Source organism: Elephas maximus, chromosome 15 (assembly GCF_024166365.1).
Source record: "Elephas maximus indicus isolate mEleMax1 chromosome 15, mEleMax1 primary haplotype, whole genome shotgun sequence".
Lineage (NCBI taxonomy): Eukaryota > Metazoa > Chordata > Mammalia > Proboscidea > Elephantidae > Elephas > Elephas maximus.
Genome location: NC_064833.1, coordinates 47,057,643 through 47,076,547, shown reverse-complemented (window position 1 = coordinate 47,076,547; position 18,905 = coordinate 47,057,643). Strand labels below are relative to the sequence as shown.

The 18,905-nt window shown below is 40.4% G+C and overlaps 1 protein-coding gene across 2 annotated transcripts; it reads right to left on the bottom strand.

Moving 5' to 3' along the window:
* Positions 1-1,315: 1,315 nt before the first annotated feature.
* Positions 1,316-18,479, bottom strand: TP53INP1 (tumor protein p53 inducible nuclear protein 1). Of its 2 annotated transcripts, XM_049853803.1 has the most exons (5): positions 18,390-18,479; positions 11,202-11,462; positions 10,291-10,654; positions 7,836-7,873; positions 6,133-6,222 (listed from the first exon to the last, which is right to left on the bottom strand). In XM_049853803.1, the coding sequence occupies exons 2-4, from the start codon at positions 11,311-11,313 to the stop codon at positions 7,852-7,854; spliced, it is 498 nt and encodes a 165-aa protein (XP_049709760.1). In that variant the 5' UTR covers positions 11,314-11,462; positions 18,390-18,479; the 3' UTR covers positions 6,133-6,222; positions 7,836-7,851. The 2 variants fall into 2 exon arrangements, with proteins under 2 accessions (XP_049709759.1, XP_049709760.1); XM_049853802.1 differs by lacking the exon at positions 7,836-7,873 and having other exon boundaries at positions 1,316-6,222.
* Positions 18,480-18,905: the final 426 nt, after the last annotated feature.

Here is an 18,905-nt window from a genome sequence, read left to right as displayed (position 1 = left end):
ATCTCTGCTTTACTCGATGTTTTTCTTAATAATGAACATACTACAACTGTGATGATTGCTGCAATAAGGGAAGAGTAGGTGCCACAGGAGTCCACTTAGGTCTTCTCACCTGACAGCCTCAATTGTCTCTTTGAAATAAAAGACAAAATCAGCTTTTGAGAGATAGGCCAGCAGTGGGTTAGAGCAGTGGTCTCAAAGTGTGTTCCCTGGACCAGCAGAGACAGCCTCACCTGGAAATTGCTAGAAACACACATTCTCGAGCCCCATTCCAGACCTACTGAATTAGCAACTTTGGAGGTGGGATCCAGCAATCTGTTTTTAACACATTCTTCAGGTATTCTGATGTATGCTAAGGTTTGAGAACCAATGGATGAGGGCTTTGCTGCTCAAAGCATACGGCGCACCTGGAGGTTAGAAATCTGTATTTTTAATGAGATTCCCCAGGTGATTTCTTTTCATATTGAAGTTTAATAAGCACTGGGTTAGGGGTCTGGAAGAGTGCAGCAGGGGAACTGTATAGAGGGTCCATTGTCACAAGACACGTTCACTTTGAGTCTCCTACTTTTAGACTCCATGCAGTCATTGCCCTTGAGAAAGGATCGAGCCACTGGATTCCTTAGACATTCTAATCACCTTGTCAGTGGGCTCAGTAAGCTCTCTCTCTAAATTTAGCAGCCAAAGTAGCCTCTTTCAAGTTGCTCTTTTCCAGGTAAACTTTCATGACCTTATTTCATCTTTGGGGTGGCTCCTACTCACACTGCCCCCAAGCCATCATCTCAACTCAGGAACTCAGATAATAAAAACCTGACTTGTGACAGGCTACAGTTCTAGAATGCTGATTTTCTTCAAGGATTCATTCATGTGGGAGTTATTCTTTGGGCCTCCTATTCAAGTACTCTGAATGTTTACTAGGACTCCGTAATAGGGGACATTAGGCATCAGGGGAAGGTCATATTGCCCTATCATGTTAATGTTAGATTGTGCCTGCATTTATCTGAGGAGATCCATTGAGATTTCTCCAAGCTAGCCAACAAAAAGAACCACTCTATTAAATTGTTTGCTTTTTAACATAGAGTGATTGGAGGTAGAAAGTAGTGGCTGGGGGTCACATTCCAATTTATGTTCCCCTTTGGGAGTATGCATGATTATTCATTTTAGGTTAGAACTTTAATATAGTAACTTTACACAAGTTTTTAAAAAGTGCATATTAAGCATATCTTTTAAAAAAGTAAAACTAAACAGCAACTAGTTTATTAAGTTTCTCTAGTTTTAAGACTAATGATGATAAAGATAAAGTAAGAGAATCTGACAAATGTGAAGTTAAAGGACATTTTATTTACTGACAGATTAAAAACCATAATTTCCAGGTAGTGCAAAATGCACCACTGAACCGAATTACAAAGAACTGGTGTTAATACACAATGTTTAAGCAACGCTACACTTATTTTTGGCAAAGTGCTGTTTTGTTCAGTCTGTATATAAAACTGGCCCACCCATGAACCAATCAGTATAAAAAATTTCTATAAAAACAGAAAAAACAATTTAGACAGTGGCTCAAGAAAACAAGCTGCCATTTATGCATAGATTGATATACAGTATATAATCTAACCAAATGTCCCTTTTGAGTTTTCAAGTTGCTGAAAAGAAATTGTGTCCAGAAACACATTAACAAGGCACGTAGTATAATCTACAATACTACTCAGTCTCCATAACTTATGTCCTGCCCTTGAAAAGTGTTCACAATTTTACTTAAGGAAAAAACCAAAGTCACTTTTAATTTTTTTTTAAATAATGCACACGATTATTGATTAAAGTTCAAAACCTGTGGAGGAAAACAACCAAAAAGCAAACAAAACAACTCATACACACCAAGCCTGAAAACACATATCTAACCTCCCCACGTACTGGTTTGGTTTTTAGAAGTCTACCTAGTTAGAGAAAAAAATACTAAAACTTTAGGCAAACACAGAACAATACTGGGCAATTAACAATTACACAATTTTAAAAAATGTAAGAAAATTTCTTAACGATATACAAAACATTATCCATTTAAGCTGCCTTTCTCTGAATAGTAACTTCTCCTCCCACATAAAGGATACTGTTGCAAATAAAAAAAGATATCCTTCCTTATCTGTATGCTTTCTTGTACTTCTCTCCCCACCCAAACCACTTTAATTGGTGTCAAATTTCAAGTGAAATTGGTACACAGCAAGGCTGACACCATTGTAGTATGTAAAAGTATGTAGGTTTTCTAAATAAAGCATTTTATATAAAATTTAAAGCACTATAAACTAAGTAGACAGGGATGACATTTATAATACATCAGCATGGCTGACAGCAGTGAAACCATCCATGATAGTAGCCCAGTTTTTAAAAGAATTTAACCAGTATGTATGGGCCTTATAAGACAAAAAGATAATTTTAAGGTAACGTTATAAATACATACTAGTATCTCCTAGCACAAGGAGCGGTCTCTTAACTGATTCTAAAAACAAAAACTAATACTTGGAAACTCTTAAACTCTCTCCACTATTCTATTTAAATTTAAATGTCTGTCTTCTAGTTGGAGTCCTTCATTTTTGTTGTTTGCAACTAAAAAGATGACAGTCACAAAGATACTCCCCTCCTTGCCCTTTTTTCTTAAGAGTTATATAGAGGCAATATCATTTTCTTGAGGAGGAAGAGAAATAACAAACTCAGATTCAACAAAGACACGAAGATTACAAATCAGTGTACTACACAGATTTGAGAAGTAAGAAACAACAGGGAATGCCACAAGGCCCTCTCAAATTTTAAGCAAACTGTCTTCTCACTAGAATGGAAGGACTGATAAAAAGGAAGGGTATGTAAACAGGAACAGTTTGCATGGGAATCAGAAAAATGTACAAGAAATGAATGTTAAAAAAAAAGTCTCCCTGCAGCCAAAAATCCAATCACTTTGCATCTTCTGTAGACCCTACCCCACACGCACAAACAGCCATATAAATGTACTGCCATGGAAGATAAAGAATGGTTCACCTTCAACTTACAGTGCAGTACATAAATCAGTTAGTTGAAGAAAAAGTAATAAACATATGTTATACCTTATAAAATATTTTATTAACAAAAACAAACATTGAGAACATGGCGCACTCTAAAAACTAATAAACTCATACATGAAGCACTGTGTGTGCGCATCACGTCTTCCAGGCTTTTTCTAAGTTAACATTCTATGTTAATTTAGAAACTGTCATACCTGCTAAATTCAGAAGGGTCTTATTTCTAAATGCTTGGATTTTAAGGGATATGCACTGAAGTACACTAACCCAGCAAAAGCCCACTAATATTTACAACAGCAAAAATAATAATCAACTCATACAATAAAATGCATTTTGGCCATGTTTCAAAGAATACTTAATACAACACAACACAATAGGCCAGCATAATTCTGTGTTATTGGCCTTGTGTCTTGCACACAGTAGATGTCTGATAAACATCTAATAACCAAGAACTTCAACTGAATTATGTAAACCATTTTCTTCAGTTCTTACATGTGCCAACTGTAGACAGAAACTTTAGATACCGATACATGAACCACAGTGTGATATCACAGTGTGGTAACCCTTACCCTAAAAAAAAAAAAAAAAATTCCCAATGACTGAAATCATTTGTTTTCCAGATATAAAGCATATAAAACTAGGCCCAGATGAGGCAAACAAAAAGTCAATATAACTGATGGAGATGGAGATGTATTTAAGGGATCAGGAAATTGGAAGAAGAAGAAAAAAAAAAAAAGACCTTCCATTGCAGTTTTATATACAAATCAATTCATGCTGTCCAACTAATTCTCATAGCCGAACTTCTGCAGCTTTTGAGGTACTAACAACTTGCACGTAATGTATGGAAGAGACCCCCATGTGTTCAGAGGCTTACATCCAGAAAACATTGAGCTGGTCTATTTTCAAGTTACCAACATATGGCCCTATAACTGACATGGTGTAAAATATACTTTTAGGAAAAGGCTACCTTATCTCCCAACTCTGGTAAACACAAATAGTCACAAAATAACTTCTAGCTCAGTTCCACAAAACTTTACAGCCTTGGCTCCTAATTAGAAAACAAATAAATAAATGGATGTAGTCAAAACCGAAGGCGAATAAAGAGAGAAGAGGGGAATCTAGACTCTTGTTCTAATGAAACTTTCCTGGCACTGTATCGCAGCCAGTGGAAGAACAACCTACCACAACCACCTAGCAACACTATTTGACCTCTTCCAATTCCAACCACTCCAGTCTAGTCAGAAAAGAGCACAGCTCTTCACTGAAAAAGGAAAAAAAAAAAAGCCTCCCATGGTTCCCTGCATCAAACTGCTACAGGGTCATTGAAAACTATTAATAATACTTCATATAGCTATATTTTTTTTTCTTGGAAACATTTTATAGACGTGTACTATTTAACTCGGTTGCAGAGGAGTTGGAAAAATAAGCTGTTTATGAAGCTGATCCTACTGTCAGTAGATTGTGCTTTTGATTTTAAATGTGTTTGCTTAATTTCAAGGGGGAATCAGTGAGTGTGGATGGGAAAACCCATCACAACTGCTAAAATATAAAGTGACTGGCTAGAGGTAAGGAAATAGATTTTCTCTGTCAAGGTAACTGGCCTACGTGTGAATCGAACCCTGCACCTGGCCTCATTAAGCACCAATTCTGAAGAACAGTTGTGGCAGAAAAATTACCACAGGCCCCACCCCTATCACCAGATTATCAGTAGAGAGGCCTTCGGAATTTCACACAGGGTCCAGTTCTGGGCAGCACATACCCCCACTTCAAATCAGTACACAGTCCTCACAACAACTCTGTGAGGGAGGTAAATTATTACTCCCCTGCTGATGAAGGAAACAGAGGCCAGAGTGGTTACAGATTTTGCCTGAAGCCCAAGTAAAACAAAGAATGAAAACTCAAGGAAGCCAACTTGTTGCTCTTTGCTTACATGCTATGAAACGCTGTCACCACACCCCTTTCTATCCCCCGTGTTTGCCACTTGGCAGGACGCGCCACCTTGGAGGAGGATTTATCACTGTATCTGGAAATACAAAGCCTATCTCTTCTTCTTTGGGCAGATATAAATATGAAGTCACTTAATTACCTGGAGGAATATTTCTGAATTTACAGCTGATGGGGGAGGAGAGGGGTTGTGCAGAGCTGACAGGAAAGAATCAAAAAACAAAATACTGGGCTAATGGGTGAGTTAAAGACATACATTTTTCCAAATATAATTTCACAGGTTTAATTTAATCCTCTGCATGTGAGACGAACGCTTTTGTCCCATGATACCTGTAATGTCTGTACCACGTCACATAGTCACATTAGAATTACTGAATGCACTGTTCACTAAAACTTAATGTACCTGAACTCCAAAATGAACTGCATCACTAACCCGGAAAAAAAAAAAAAAACCCACACAGAGAAATATATCAAGTTTTCTTTCAAAAGAAAGTTCAGCCATAATTCCATCATATCCATGGCAGCTGTCACCTGTTAATGCTCATGTTAGTGTGTAAAATGTATTTGTTATATACAGAAAAGATTATCAAGTACTGGTCAATAAAGTGTATGGCTGACCCTGAGAACAAATTTTTGCTTACTCAAAAGATTACGTAATATAAAACAAAATCGAAAGATGCCTGTTCTCGGACTTGGGAAGAAATGTCTTTAAAATGCCGACTAGCTCTCGTACGCCTTAATAGATTTAAAGACAGCCCCAAACACTGTAATTATGTTGATATGTTTCCAAAAACATTCTGAAAAGTTTTACAAAAAAAGTAAATGCTAAGAGAAAGGCATTATGTGATATATAAGCATGTAAATCTGGTTTTCAAGATAGTGTCTAAACACACCGATAAAACTGTGTGATTGGTCATCAGTTGGCTGTAAAGAGATAGCATCTTCATTGTACATCCACACGCATCCACGCACAAACCAAGAGAAGCCAACCAACAGAATCTGAAATTCTTAGTAATTGTACTGCCGTGGGCAGGGCTGATGAACAACCCAGCCGTTGTGCTTGACTTGCCGAGAGTGGCAATCCCTGGTAAGATTTTGGCGACGAAGGCTATTTCTGTTCAGAGACGGTCTTTCACTATGTTCTTTTATCCACTGGGAAGGGCGAAAGCTCTTGGGTTGTTCCAGAAAAGCTGCAACATAGCAATGAATGTGCTGCCCCATTTCATTCTGAGCTTCCACTCTGAAACAGAAAAAAAAGTGGGAATGTATTAACAGTATGCTAATAATGAGATCAGTAAAATTTCCAAATAACAATGCACAGTCATCTCTCCAAATCTTTTACCAAGATTTTTTCATATTTTGGAAAATCCTATCACTGTCTACAATGCTGTTTGCGGTCCCTGACTCACATATACAGCACATCTGTTATCAGTTTATATTATTGTTACATGTCATATATTACACTAAACTATTATATTACATATTATATTATAGTGAATCTATATTATGTACAAATGTCTGTCACCCTTAGTATTTCTTCTATTGTAATATTACTACAAAAAAAAAAAACCTAAAACCAAACCCATTGCCGTTGAGTTGATTCTAACTCATAGAGACCCTATAGGACAGAGTAGAACTGCCCCATAGGGTTTCCAAGGAGCGCCTGGTGGATTCCAACTGCTGACCTTTTGCTTAGCAGCCGTAGCTCTTAACCACTACGCCACCAGGGTCTTCATATGTATTAAAATAGCTATTATATTATTTAAAAAATAAAATTGGAAGTTACTTAGCAATTCAATTTGCCACACTAATTTGTCTATGGTTGAAGAGAGCTTAGTGTCTTATGGCTGACACAAATTATATTTTGTGACAACAATGATTAACAAGAAACCAACTAAAAAGCCTTTAGGTTTAAAGTAACAGCAGTGGAAAGAAGCAGCCAAATTTTACTAGAAATAATGCTATTATAATCCACAGGTGGTTAATTAAATAGATTGTATCATAAAACAATGCTTTTACACTCTGAATTTCAACTATAGCATAAACTCACCTATGCTTTTCTGGAAGGAAAATATTTGAATATCTACATTTGCAAACTCCTTTGTAAATACTGTGTATTTTAATTCTCACCATAATCTTAAAAGGTAAATATTTTTATTCCCATATTTTACTAATGGGAAAGCTGAGGCTCAGATATGTTAAGGTCACAGTTATTAACTGACTGAACCAGGATTCCAGTACAGGTCTTCCTCCAAAGACTATGGTAATGAAGCAGGGTTAATACCGATGCATTGTGCCAACGGCACCTTCCTTCAAATGTTCTAGGACACAGCTTTGAATCTGTATGTAATACATATATGCATAAGGAAGTTCTACTCAACATTCTTCTAGTTAAGAAGCTACTGCTTATTATAGAACACAATGTTTAAGTTTTTATTCATATCACAACAGGGCATATTTTGGAATGGCAATGTTATAAAGACCTTTGAAGAATGTATAATCTTAAAATATGGCTATGAACAGTATGGCTATTATATGTTTTCAATATTAAAAGCTAACCAAATAGGATTGCTATAAACTATATTAATATATAACATGAAGGGTTTTAAGATTTTTAAGGGTTATTTACACAGGAAGGGCAGTTAAATATTCTCCTATAATCACTTGGGGAAAACATGATCTTTTTTTAATATATGATATTGCACTTTAAATAGAATTAAAGCAGGTCACATTAGGAAACTAGTAGAAAGAAGAAGAAAGTAGTAAAAAGAAAATGGCGGGCATCTTAAGTCCTTAGGCTACCTCTGCAGACTGATAACACATACTACACAGTCTCAAAGTGAATATACTTACTCTGTGCCAGTGAGTCTTATAAGCAGCTTTTCCTGGCCCTACAAATGTTAAATGGTGACTATTAAACCACTAGTAAGATTTAAAATGTTATTTTAATTTTACTCTAAGGATGTGGTTAACTTCTCTATTAAACTAGTTTACTACGGGTCATTAAAGGCACATATATTACATATGATTATGATAGCACAAACAATATTTATAAAGGCTAAATTGCAATAAAATGCACACTTTGAAGCCATTTGTAATTACAAAGCACCTTACTTTTATGTGTTTTATGGTAGACAAGGATAGACAAGACGGAAGCAACCTAACCTTTGAAAGACATATGATTTCTTTCCTGGTCAGAAAATATAGATGTTTCCTTCATAGCCATCCTCTTAATTTTGGCTAACACCTGATTTCTATCTTGATTTAGTAGGCTTTTCTGATCAGAATTTCACATCCAAGAAAAAAAAAAGTTACTATAACTGTAACCATTTGCAGGACTTTCCTATGTGCAGAAAGAAATCATACAAAGTTCAGTGTATTACTTTGATCCTTTATATATGGAAAATACTTATTTAACTATCCTATATGTTATATCTGTAACATATGAATATAAAAACAATCAAGATACAAAAAATGAACATTTTCACAGCATTGAAACTGGAAACATACAACAACCAGGTGCAGTGCGTGGCCCTGAACTGGATACTGGTTTGGACAAACTAGATGAAATATTCTTAGCTCTACTGGGGGAATCTAAGTATAGGTGAAGTGAAAATTTACTGAAACAAAAAGGTAGAGGATCATTGCCTAAAGAAGATTTTAAAGTAGTACATACAGCATAATCTCATTTAGGTTAAAAATATTTGTGTGTGTGTATACACATGTATATAACAATCTGGAAGGCTATGATATGCCCTGAGGTGTTAATGGTATTCATATCTAGGTAATGATATCATTAAAATTTTTTAAATTTTTGCATACTGCATTTCTTTTTTCCTGCAATACACATATACTGTTTCTATAATAGGTTATTTTACAAAGCTGTTGAAAGTATATATATACTTTACACACTGAAAGTAAATACACGAATGCCAGTAGATTTAAAGTGACTATTAAAAATCATGCTAACTTCTTAAATGGAATTCTCCAGAGGTGAGATCAGGCTCAGGTGGGAAGAATTTTTAAGAACAGAAAAAATTAATCTGAAGCAACTATAAAGCAATTAAATCAATCCCAACCTCCAAAAAAAAAAGAGTATATTCAAAATTTTTTGTTCAAAAGCCTAAAATGCTGACCTCATAAGCTCGGCAAGATGTACAATGGCATGTTTCCCATCGGAGCTCTTATGCAGTATAAAGCCTGGCATCATGTAAGTATACAAGCAAATTGTTTTTCTTCTTGGTACAGGCATATGTTTATCCTCATAAATGATCATCTACAATACTGAGATTTTACAGTGCAGCAAACTCTGGTAAAGTTAACAAATTAATGAGCTGCTTGGGCCAAGTTTGTGTTTGGCAAACAGGAAACAGTAAGAGATATATACACAGACAGTGGTCCAGTTAGTAGGGTCAGAGCCTAGGCAATCCAAAAAGAGGGCCTTTTGGATGACAGCACTAATCATATGAATATTCTGAACTGCTCTCAAGCATCCAATTTTACTTGTACCCTTGACCTAAGGAGAGGCAATTAAGTTACTGCCAGCATCCCCAAAATAAGTTAACACCATAGGGAGCATTCTGGTAACATGCATTAGGGACTAGCTAGAGTTTGAGCTAAGTAACACGATAATGGGCTTTATTTCAGTGGGTGAAGGCATCATGAATATATTCTCTGGATAAAGTCCACAGAGTATCTATACGTTTGTTTTGGAACCTACCAATCTTCACTGACCAAGTACCCTCCTCTCAATCTGCCCATGCCCCCAACCTATCTGCCATTCAGCAGAACTTTTCAGACCACTTGGGTCCCCCAAACAACAACAAAACATCGTTTGGGTGTGAAATCTTTCCTTAGTACAGCAAAATGCAACTCTTTGAGTAAAATGTTTTGGTAAACTGTCATTTTACTTTCACTTAAGATTTCTCTGTTAAACCCCATTTGATGTGACCTAGCTAGGAATATCTGAAAGAAAATAAGAATTTAAGACATAGTATTCTAGTCAGATTTGACACCTGAAATAATCCAGTGTAACACGCCACTGTTACTAAGATACTTTTCTTTACACTCAGAAACAGAATATTATAAATGAGACAACTTTCTATTATATAGCTGGGGCCACACTACAACTAAATTTTTTAAATATCTAAAATGAACAATTTTTTTCATAACATCACCCACCCTGTGCACTATATACATGCTTTCATGATTATTTAACAAAATTACATCTTTCAAAAACTTAGCTTTGAATTGTAGTGGAAATAAATAGAATCTTGACTGCCTGTGGAGAAAGGAAAATACAACGTACCTGGGACTACTTGGATTGTGAAATTCGTCAGTCCCACAGCTGGCCTCATTGAGACTGGGGCAGGAGTTGTGCACAGCATACACAGACATGCTGGGATGTTCGATGAGAAGGTTTTCCATAGGACTGGTTTCCACCTTAATAGTGGTTAACCCACCTGCAGTAAAACACGGGGGAGGGGTGATAAACCAGCTCTCCTCCATTGGACAGGACTCAAACTGGAGGATGCAGGAATCATTTGTATCAGCCAAGCACTCAAGAGACGCAGGTAAACAGGAAAAGACTGAAGGATGCTCAGTATGTGACTCTTCACTGATGTCCTCGTCGTCTTCCTCCTCTTCCTCTGCCGAGAACCCGGTACAAGTGTCTAAATCGTAATCCACGTGTTGTCAAACAGTCCCATGGGAGGACGATTATCACGTTGATTCATCATTATGGAGCCACCCATCGAATTCAGAGCACAGAGAAAAGAGATGATACTGTTAGCTGATGCTCACATACCTCTCTTTATTTAGGTTGAAAAAAAAAAAAACATTTATATTCACTCATATGATGATCATAAAACAATTTCTGAGCATTTAATGTGTGTGAGATGGATTATGCTGGCTTTGTAGGAATGGTTTTAAGGTTTCCCTATTGAATAAACAAATAATGAACCAAATGGGGTACTGCTTGTCTAATATGAGGGTTTTCTACTCAAGTGCCTCTAATTTGAAAAAGATGGAAGAGTTGGAAAACTGGAAGGTCTGCACTGACGATCATCTAGCACAGGCTGTTTCCTGCAATTTGTTTTAGACTCTTGTTTATTTACTTTTAAGGCTTAAAAAGTTGCAGTTACTAGTTTATGTATGCAAAAATGGAGATGCAGAACTTTCCACTTGTACTATGAAGACTAGCCACTAATAATACCTTACCTATGAAGTCAACAAGAATCCATTCATCATCTTCTTTCTCACTAAATTCTGGCTCTTTGTTGGAAGAAGAATTGACTTCACCCACAAACATTTTATTCAGCCTCTGGAACATTGTTAAGGCAAGATTGAGACTTTGGCTGGATGTCTTTACAGTTGAGATTTCAAAACCCTGTCTTCAGTCAGCCCAATGGCACTGACAGGAGAGTAAAGTGCACAGGATGCTTATTCAACTTAGGTGAGAATCAAGAAGAGTCATTATCCCTAAAATGAAACAGAAAAAGGCTATTTCAAATCAGTTATTTATATGTGTGTGTGGGCTTTAAAAGGACACAGACATAGGCACACACATACACAAAAACGTACCCTTAGAAGAAACAACATGCCTTAGCCTACATTCTACAGCTGTTCCCTTTCTGCAAGAGTCAAACACAAGAAAGGCAATGCTTTTCTTTTACAAAACATTGTGATTTGAGTACTCAGATGTAGCCTGTAAAGATCTTAGGAGTCTCAAGTCTTGGAATAAAAAAGGAAGGATGATATTTAACTGCCAGAAGTCTTCAACTGAATCCAGCAAGAGTGTGTGGTGGCCACCATTGTGCCAGGCCCTCATCTTTCCCTGGCTCATTTCCCCTTCTGCTCTGCACTTTATATATATAACCTTAAGCACACCTAATTATATTTAAAATCTATAATTACACCATACTTTTAACCTTCAAAGCAATTCCTACAACTGGTATGGAGAAACACTGTAGAAAACTGAGCTGGCAGTGCACAGAACTGGAAACATCCGTTCTTTGTATAGTGGCTAAGCAGGTAGGAGCTGCAGGCAGGGTGCCTCGGTTCAAATCTTGGGTCTGCCGGTTACTCACTATATGAGTTAGGAAGTTAAACTACTTCAGAGGTGACTTCTAAATGAGGAACTCCAGCCCTGCCTGATCTTATTCTAGAGTTCCAGATTTATATATCCATCTCTACCTGGCTACCTGATAAGCATGTCAAATCTAATGCCCAAAGAGAACCTTTCATTTTTTTTCCCCCACAAACTTACACTCATTCCTTCCCTTCTCAGTAAAACAGTAACCAGCAGCTATTAAGCCAAAAACCCACCATTTATCCATGACTCCTTTTTCTCCTTTCCACCATCCTCCCTGCTCCACATCCAACCCCTCGTCCAAACATCACCAAGTCCTGTTGACCCTAGCCACATGTATAGCATGATCCACCTACTTTTCTCCATCACTCACATCCCACTTTAAGCCAACCCAGTATCTCTCCAGGACTTTTCCAACAATCTCCTTCTAGAAGGTCGGTCTCCCTAATCCTTCTCTTGTTGAAATGAGATAATGCAGGCAACATACTTAGCTAGGGACTTAGCACAAAGTTCTCAATGTCAGCTATTACTATTCTACAAATATTAACTGAGTATGTATTAGGCATACAGCATAGTAAACACAGGGGAGATGCCAGTGAAAAAAGCCCTCCCACAAAAGTGTAACAAAGGAAGTTACCAAGTGTGATGAATGCCAAGGAAGGGAAGCACTATGTGTTCCTCAGGCCTAACCTGGGTACAAGGAAAGCCTCCTGGAATAAATGGCTTCAATGCTGAATGGCTGAAAAGACGCACAATGGAGGAAGAGGGAGAAGGAACCCTATGTGTTGAAAGCCGGCATGTGAGTGAGAATGTGGCACATTTAGTTTGGCTCAAAATCCAAATGGAGGGTCATGAGAGGAAGACTGAGAGCTGAGCAGACATTAGAACTTACAGAGCCTTGTCAGCCAGAAGTTAAAGGGGGAGAGAAGGCAAGGATGACCGAAGTTTCCAGCCTGGCCAACTGAGGGAATGGTGAGACCATCTAGCAGGATAGAAATAATGCAGAAGGTACATGTGGTCATTTGGGACATGCTGAATTTGGGAAATCTGCATTCATACAGCTAGAGATGTCTTACAGGCAACTGAATAGAAGGCTCTGGGGTCCAGGAGTAAGGTCTCCACTGGGGGCAGAGATTTGGGAGTCATCAACACAAGGAGGATGACAAAAGCCTTAGAGTGCATGAGATCATCAGAATGGCGAAGAGCACTTCACTAAATGACACTTATTTTTATCACAAGTATCAGCCTTGAATCCATAACTTCAGACTCCTGACATTTCACTTTCAAAACAATCTTTATAAAATGTTTTAGATCTATAGCTGATGAGACCCCTGGTTCAATTCTTTGTGTGCAAATTGGACCGCTACAATTGTTTGGCACACTCCTTTGAGAGTAAAATGTTTCAAATACATGACATTTGAATACTATTATGGTCACAATTCATCCTCAGCCATTAATTATTAAAGTGGGTAAACAGGAAGTGTCACTTGCATAACCAGTCTTCCTGAAACCCTTCTGGATGGCAACAGGACCAAAGTATGAAAGCTGCAGCTGTAGTATGAGAACCCACATTCAGCTTTATGTTGCGTGTAAGAGAAATCAGAAGAAATGTGAGCTGTATAATACATTATATCCCCAAAGATGAGCTATCACAGGGTCTGTGTCTGCTGAACCAGTTGAGAAAAGAATCCCAATTCTCCAGAGTACAAGGCTGAACTCTGCCCCTGCAACAGCTAAGAAGCCACAGCTGCTGGGTGGAGAGGGAACCCCTGCTCCTCCTGAAAGAACACCTTGTCCTCCACCTGTGATGCTGTGTGAAGGCAAGGCACTGGGGTCCAAGCCAGACAAGTGGCACCTATAAGGCAGAAAACACTGCTGGGGCCACTGTGGTTGGGGCTGCTGCTGGCCTCACAAATGCAACTGCCCACTCTGGCTACAGCTCCAAACCCATGTACAGAAGCGAGCTATGCCTGGAATATACACAACTCTACCACAGAAAAGGCTTCTCCGGACAAGCTTTCTAAGGAGTAGTACAGTCATCCTCTTGGTTTCCTGAAGTCAGATGCTGCTTCCAGATGTCCCATGTCTTCTGCAAGGGCAACCAACTTCAGGTGGGCAGAGTGTTCAGAACCCTAGCCAGGCAACGAAGAGCTCAGTCCTCATCTCACCTGGTATTTACACGACACACCTGTTAAGGCTTTTTGGGAAGGACATAGAATGGAGCTTTGGAGAGGGGTGGAAATAGCGATGGCCTGGGTACCAGCAAACAGGGTTCTGGCTCTGGCTTTTCCACAGGTGGCTGGAACTAAACAGTGTAGCCCTTCTGAACCTTGGTTTCATAACTAGAAAGATGAGACTGTGTTGATCACCTCCTCACTCCCTTTGTCTGCAAACTTCTAAACACAATGAAAATGCCAGTTTGGGCTAACTACATAAAGCAAAGCTCCTTTGGCCCTGCTTTCTGTAGGTTGCACAAAGGACATGGAGCCCAATATGCTAAAGGACCTCGATGGCCAACATGTTAGCCACCAGCTATATTAGGTGACTAGTCTGACTTGAGGAACTCCTTAATTTTAATTTATTGAAATTTAGTAAAGGCTAATTGATTCGATTTCTTGAAAACTTAAGCATGTTTGGAAGAATTTGGGTTTGTGAATCTACTTTTTCAACTGTAAATTTTATGACATCTAAATACAGACCAAGGATCTCCAATGAAATTTTTGCATTCAAATTGAGATGTGTAATATACATTGGATTTAAAAGATTTAGTACAAAAAATGTTAACTATCTGATTAATTACATATTAGTTGTTGAAATAATTTTGGAACTATATTAGTAAAGTTAGTATCACCTGTTTTTTGCTTTTTTACTGTAGCTGCTAAAACATTCAAACATACTTATGGCTCACACTATATATTTCCATTGGGCAGTGCTGTTTCAGAAAAATCTCTCTAAAACCTTAATGGCCTATCCTCTCACTGATGACCCAGGTGCTGTTCCTGCCCAGTAACTGCTACTCTTGACCTTGGCTCCTGCCCAGGAATGGAGGCTCTGGAGGAGACTGGTTCAATGAGGAGCTAAAAGGCCAAGTAAAGCTTCAGACTTCATTCCTCTCACCACATGGTCACTGACTTTTGAACATCCACAACTCTAAGGAAATGGTAAAACTAAAGTGAAAATTCCAGAGAAAGCATGTGTCCCAGGAGGACCAATTTACAAATACAACTCTTGGATTTGGCAAAGAAGGCTAGGTGGGGTAGCCCTGCAGTTCTCTGCCACCCCTGCAAACTTTCAGCTGTAACCACCTCAGCCCAGCAGTCTAGCAGTCTCACTCCACTGGAGAAAGAAACAAAGTGTCTGGGCCCAGCATTTCAAGAAGGCAGCTTTGTCTCTGTTCTGCTTGGCTCCAGATCTGTCACCACTCCCTTAAAGAGATTATGTCATTTTCATTATAAAATGAATAAAACCAAGTTATAGAAAGCTTAGAAAGTAAGGAAAACAATCACTTATTCTTCCAGAGCCTTGTTACAATCACCGTTAGCATACTGATTCATTTTCTGCTAGCCTTTTCTCCTACACATAAGGTTTCTTTTTATCACAGCTGTAGTCTAGTGAATGTACGATTTTGTATCCTGGTCTGTTACTTAACATGTCATCATCAAAATTTTTTCATATGACATGGGTAGAAATGCTTTGTGAGCAGAAAAAGGTAGCTGTTTAGTATTTATGGGCAAAAGCATTCTAGTTGACCTTCCAGACTAGGGAATTGCTGCTCTGGAAATGCTTGTTAGTGTAATTTATTTTCTCATTTTTGAGACAGGCAACCGAGCTAAAGGCTGGCTCTGGAGTTAGCCTGCTCTGTCTGAAATATTCGCCCTGCTACTTAAAACCTATATGGACTTAAGATATTTAGTAATCTCTCTGTGCCTCAGTTTTCTCATCTGTAAACTGGAGTAATACAGTCCTACTTCATAGTGCCATGTGGTATGTGCCTGATATCTATCAGGCACATAGTAAATATTAACTACCAGTTCATTACAAGCTAGTTGTGTGACTGTGGGCAAGTCATTTAGCATCTGAGTCTGAGTTTCTTCATCTGGAAGATGTCTATATAATAATTTAAGCTACAGTTGACTAAATGCATACTGTATATGACAGGCACTTGAAGTACCTGTTCCATTTTACTAGTGAGGAAACTGAGGCTCAGACACTAAATAACTTGTTAAAAAGTGACAGAGCAGGCCTGGCTGTGCCAGGATTGGAGTCCATGTGTGTCTGATTCCAAGTGCCTTGCTTTTCCCCACCCATGACCTCTCAGGCTTCTGCCAGCCTCAGCACTGGTTCTATCCACTTTGTAGAACTGTGTGTTTCAGTTGGTTTTGGCTGCCAGTAGGCGGCTCCAAAAAACAAGAAGTAAAAAAAAAAAAAAACCAGCACAACTTTGATGACCTAACTTCTAAATACGTATACAGGTGTGGTTTCTTGACAGTTTTCAGAATATCAGGTGGCTCAACTCACACACCTTTGTTGAAAAGTGGCGTCAGGTTTCTCTTTTATATCTCACCCTCTCTCATCAGTTTAGAAAAATAAATGTGCTGATTCAAGTAATGTTAAAATCGATTTTTGAACTGCAGAAATACTAAGCCAAGAAAGTTGGCTTTCCTCGTCCACTTCTACCCAGTCTCTTCAGCCAGCTACTGCTGAGGTTATTATGCCCCCGGGAGACCTGACACTGACTGTCCTGAAGGCTTAAATGACAGTGGACAGAGATAGCAATAAGTGGTAATTCATAGCCCATTAACCTTGAATTTTGAAAGCAGGACTCCAAAGAGAAATAGAACAAAAGACAGGTGAGAAAACAAAAGAGATCTTGTCATAGAAATGAGTCGAGTCCTGGTTCCAGGCTCGGCCTTTGATAATTACCCTGCCAGTTTCAAAATTAAAGTGGCTGCAACTTAAAAATCAAAAGCATCCCAGCACTTTTCACACCTGCAGATGAAGACTGTTTCAGTTCCCAAGCAAGTGATTTCAGGGTCCTAGGGCACTCACCATTGCCTCTGTTCAAATGACCTCATCGGTCACTTTTTTCCTCCTTTTTCCAAAGCTACTTTGCATGTAATAAGACTGTCTTAACAACGGATGCCCACATCATTAAGAGTTACAGTTGGAAAGAGGCCCTCCCTTACTCTAAATTGGAATTAATATAGATGGTAATTAGGCAATACAATAAAAACGAAAAACCCCTACATAAAATTCATCTGTAGCACTGAAATAGAAAACACCATTTCCTCTTAACTGGCTGTGTTGTCCTGAGTAAAGCAGCCCTGGTGGCGCAGTGGTTGAAGAGCTCCGGTGCTAACGGAAAGGTCGGTGGTTGGAACCCACCAGTCACTACTCTGGAGAAAGATGTGGCAGTCTGCTTCCATAAAGATTTACAGCCTTAGAAACGCTATGGGGCAGTTCTGCTCTGTCCTGAAGGGTCGCTATGAGTCGGAATCGACTGGATGGCAATGGGTTTGGCTTTGGTCTTGAGTAAATAATTTCTCTGTGCCTCAGGTTTCCTATCCATAAAATAAAAAGGCCTACTTCATAGGATTATTGGGATAATGCATGCAAAGCGCTCGGCATAGTAAACGCTCAATAAACATGAGTGATCAAACTAAGTATGATATTTATTCTGACGGGCAAGCAAAGTGTTCTTTTCACAGGTGCAACCTCAACAGTTAAGTGTACGATCAAAATCAGGTCAAGGAACCTGCAACGGGCAAACCGGCACTTAGGCAGGGGCCGGTTGCTGGGTGGGCCTATAGTGCTACCATGCGCGACCCTGTACCAGGAAAGGCAAGTAGAGGAGCACTGGGTCGGGGCAGGGGAGGAGGGGCGAAGAAGCGGGACCGGGAGTCCAAACCGCCCTGGCTTAGAGGGATGAGTCCCAGGGCGGTAGCGGCCGCTCCTCCCCGAGCCCGGAACCCCGGCCGCCGAGTCCCGACCGGGCAGCCCCAGACCAACGGCCGAGTGCAGGAGGAGGAGTGGAGTGAGGAGGAGGAGGAGAAAGCGGAGGAGGACCCGCCGCGGCAAAGAAAACAGGCCGTGTTCGGGGGAGGAGGCAGAAACCAAACACTCAACCGCCGCCCAGCCGAAGCTCGGTCGGCCCGGGTCCACTCAGTGGGACCCGCCGAGGAGTGGGCGGCGCGGCGGCAGCGAGGGGAGGAAGCCAAGGCACCGGGAGGGCCCCGAGGGCAGGGCGCGCGGCCGGACGGGGCCCGGGGACCGACCAGGAGCTGGGCGCCCGGGACGCCGGCCCCGCCCGCACTTACGTGGGTCCCACTCGCAGGGGAGTGTGCAGCGGGGAGGGCAAACACCTCCCTCCGAGGGGGACGCGGCCACCCGCGCCGGGCTGCGCGGGGCAGCTGAGGTAGGTAGCTGTGGCCGGCCGGCTGCGCCCACGCTCTGGCCCCGGACGGCGCGCGCCAGGCGGCTCCGGCTCTTCTATTGCTGCGCCGCTGGCCGCCGCCGGGCCGTCTCTCTCCTTTTGTTGTTGTGCTGCGCTCGGAACAGCTGATCGGCTGCTCCGCCCGCGGGTCCGGCCCGCCTGGCCGCCCCGCCCAGGCCGCGCCAGGCCCGGCCCCCACCAATCGGCGGCGCGGGGGCCCCGGGGCCGCCCTGCGAGAGGTTGTCACCAACGCACGTGACCTGGCGCCGAGTCCGGAGACGCTCTCAAGTTAGGGACAAGCCCGGGCAACAAAAGCTGGGGAGCCGCAAGCAGAGAAGAGGGGCGAATGGGAGAGAAAGGGGTGTCAGGGTGGGTGCCGGGCGCTGGAGCGACTGGGAAG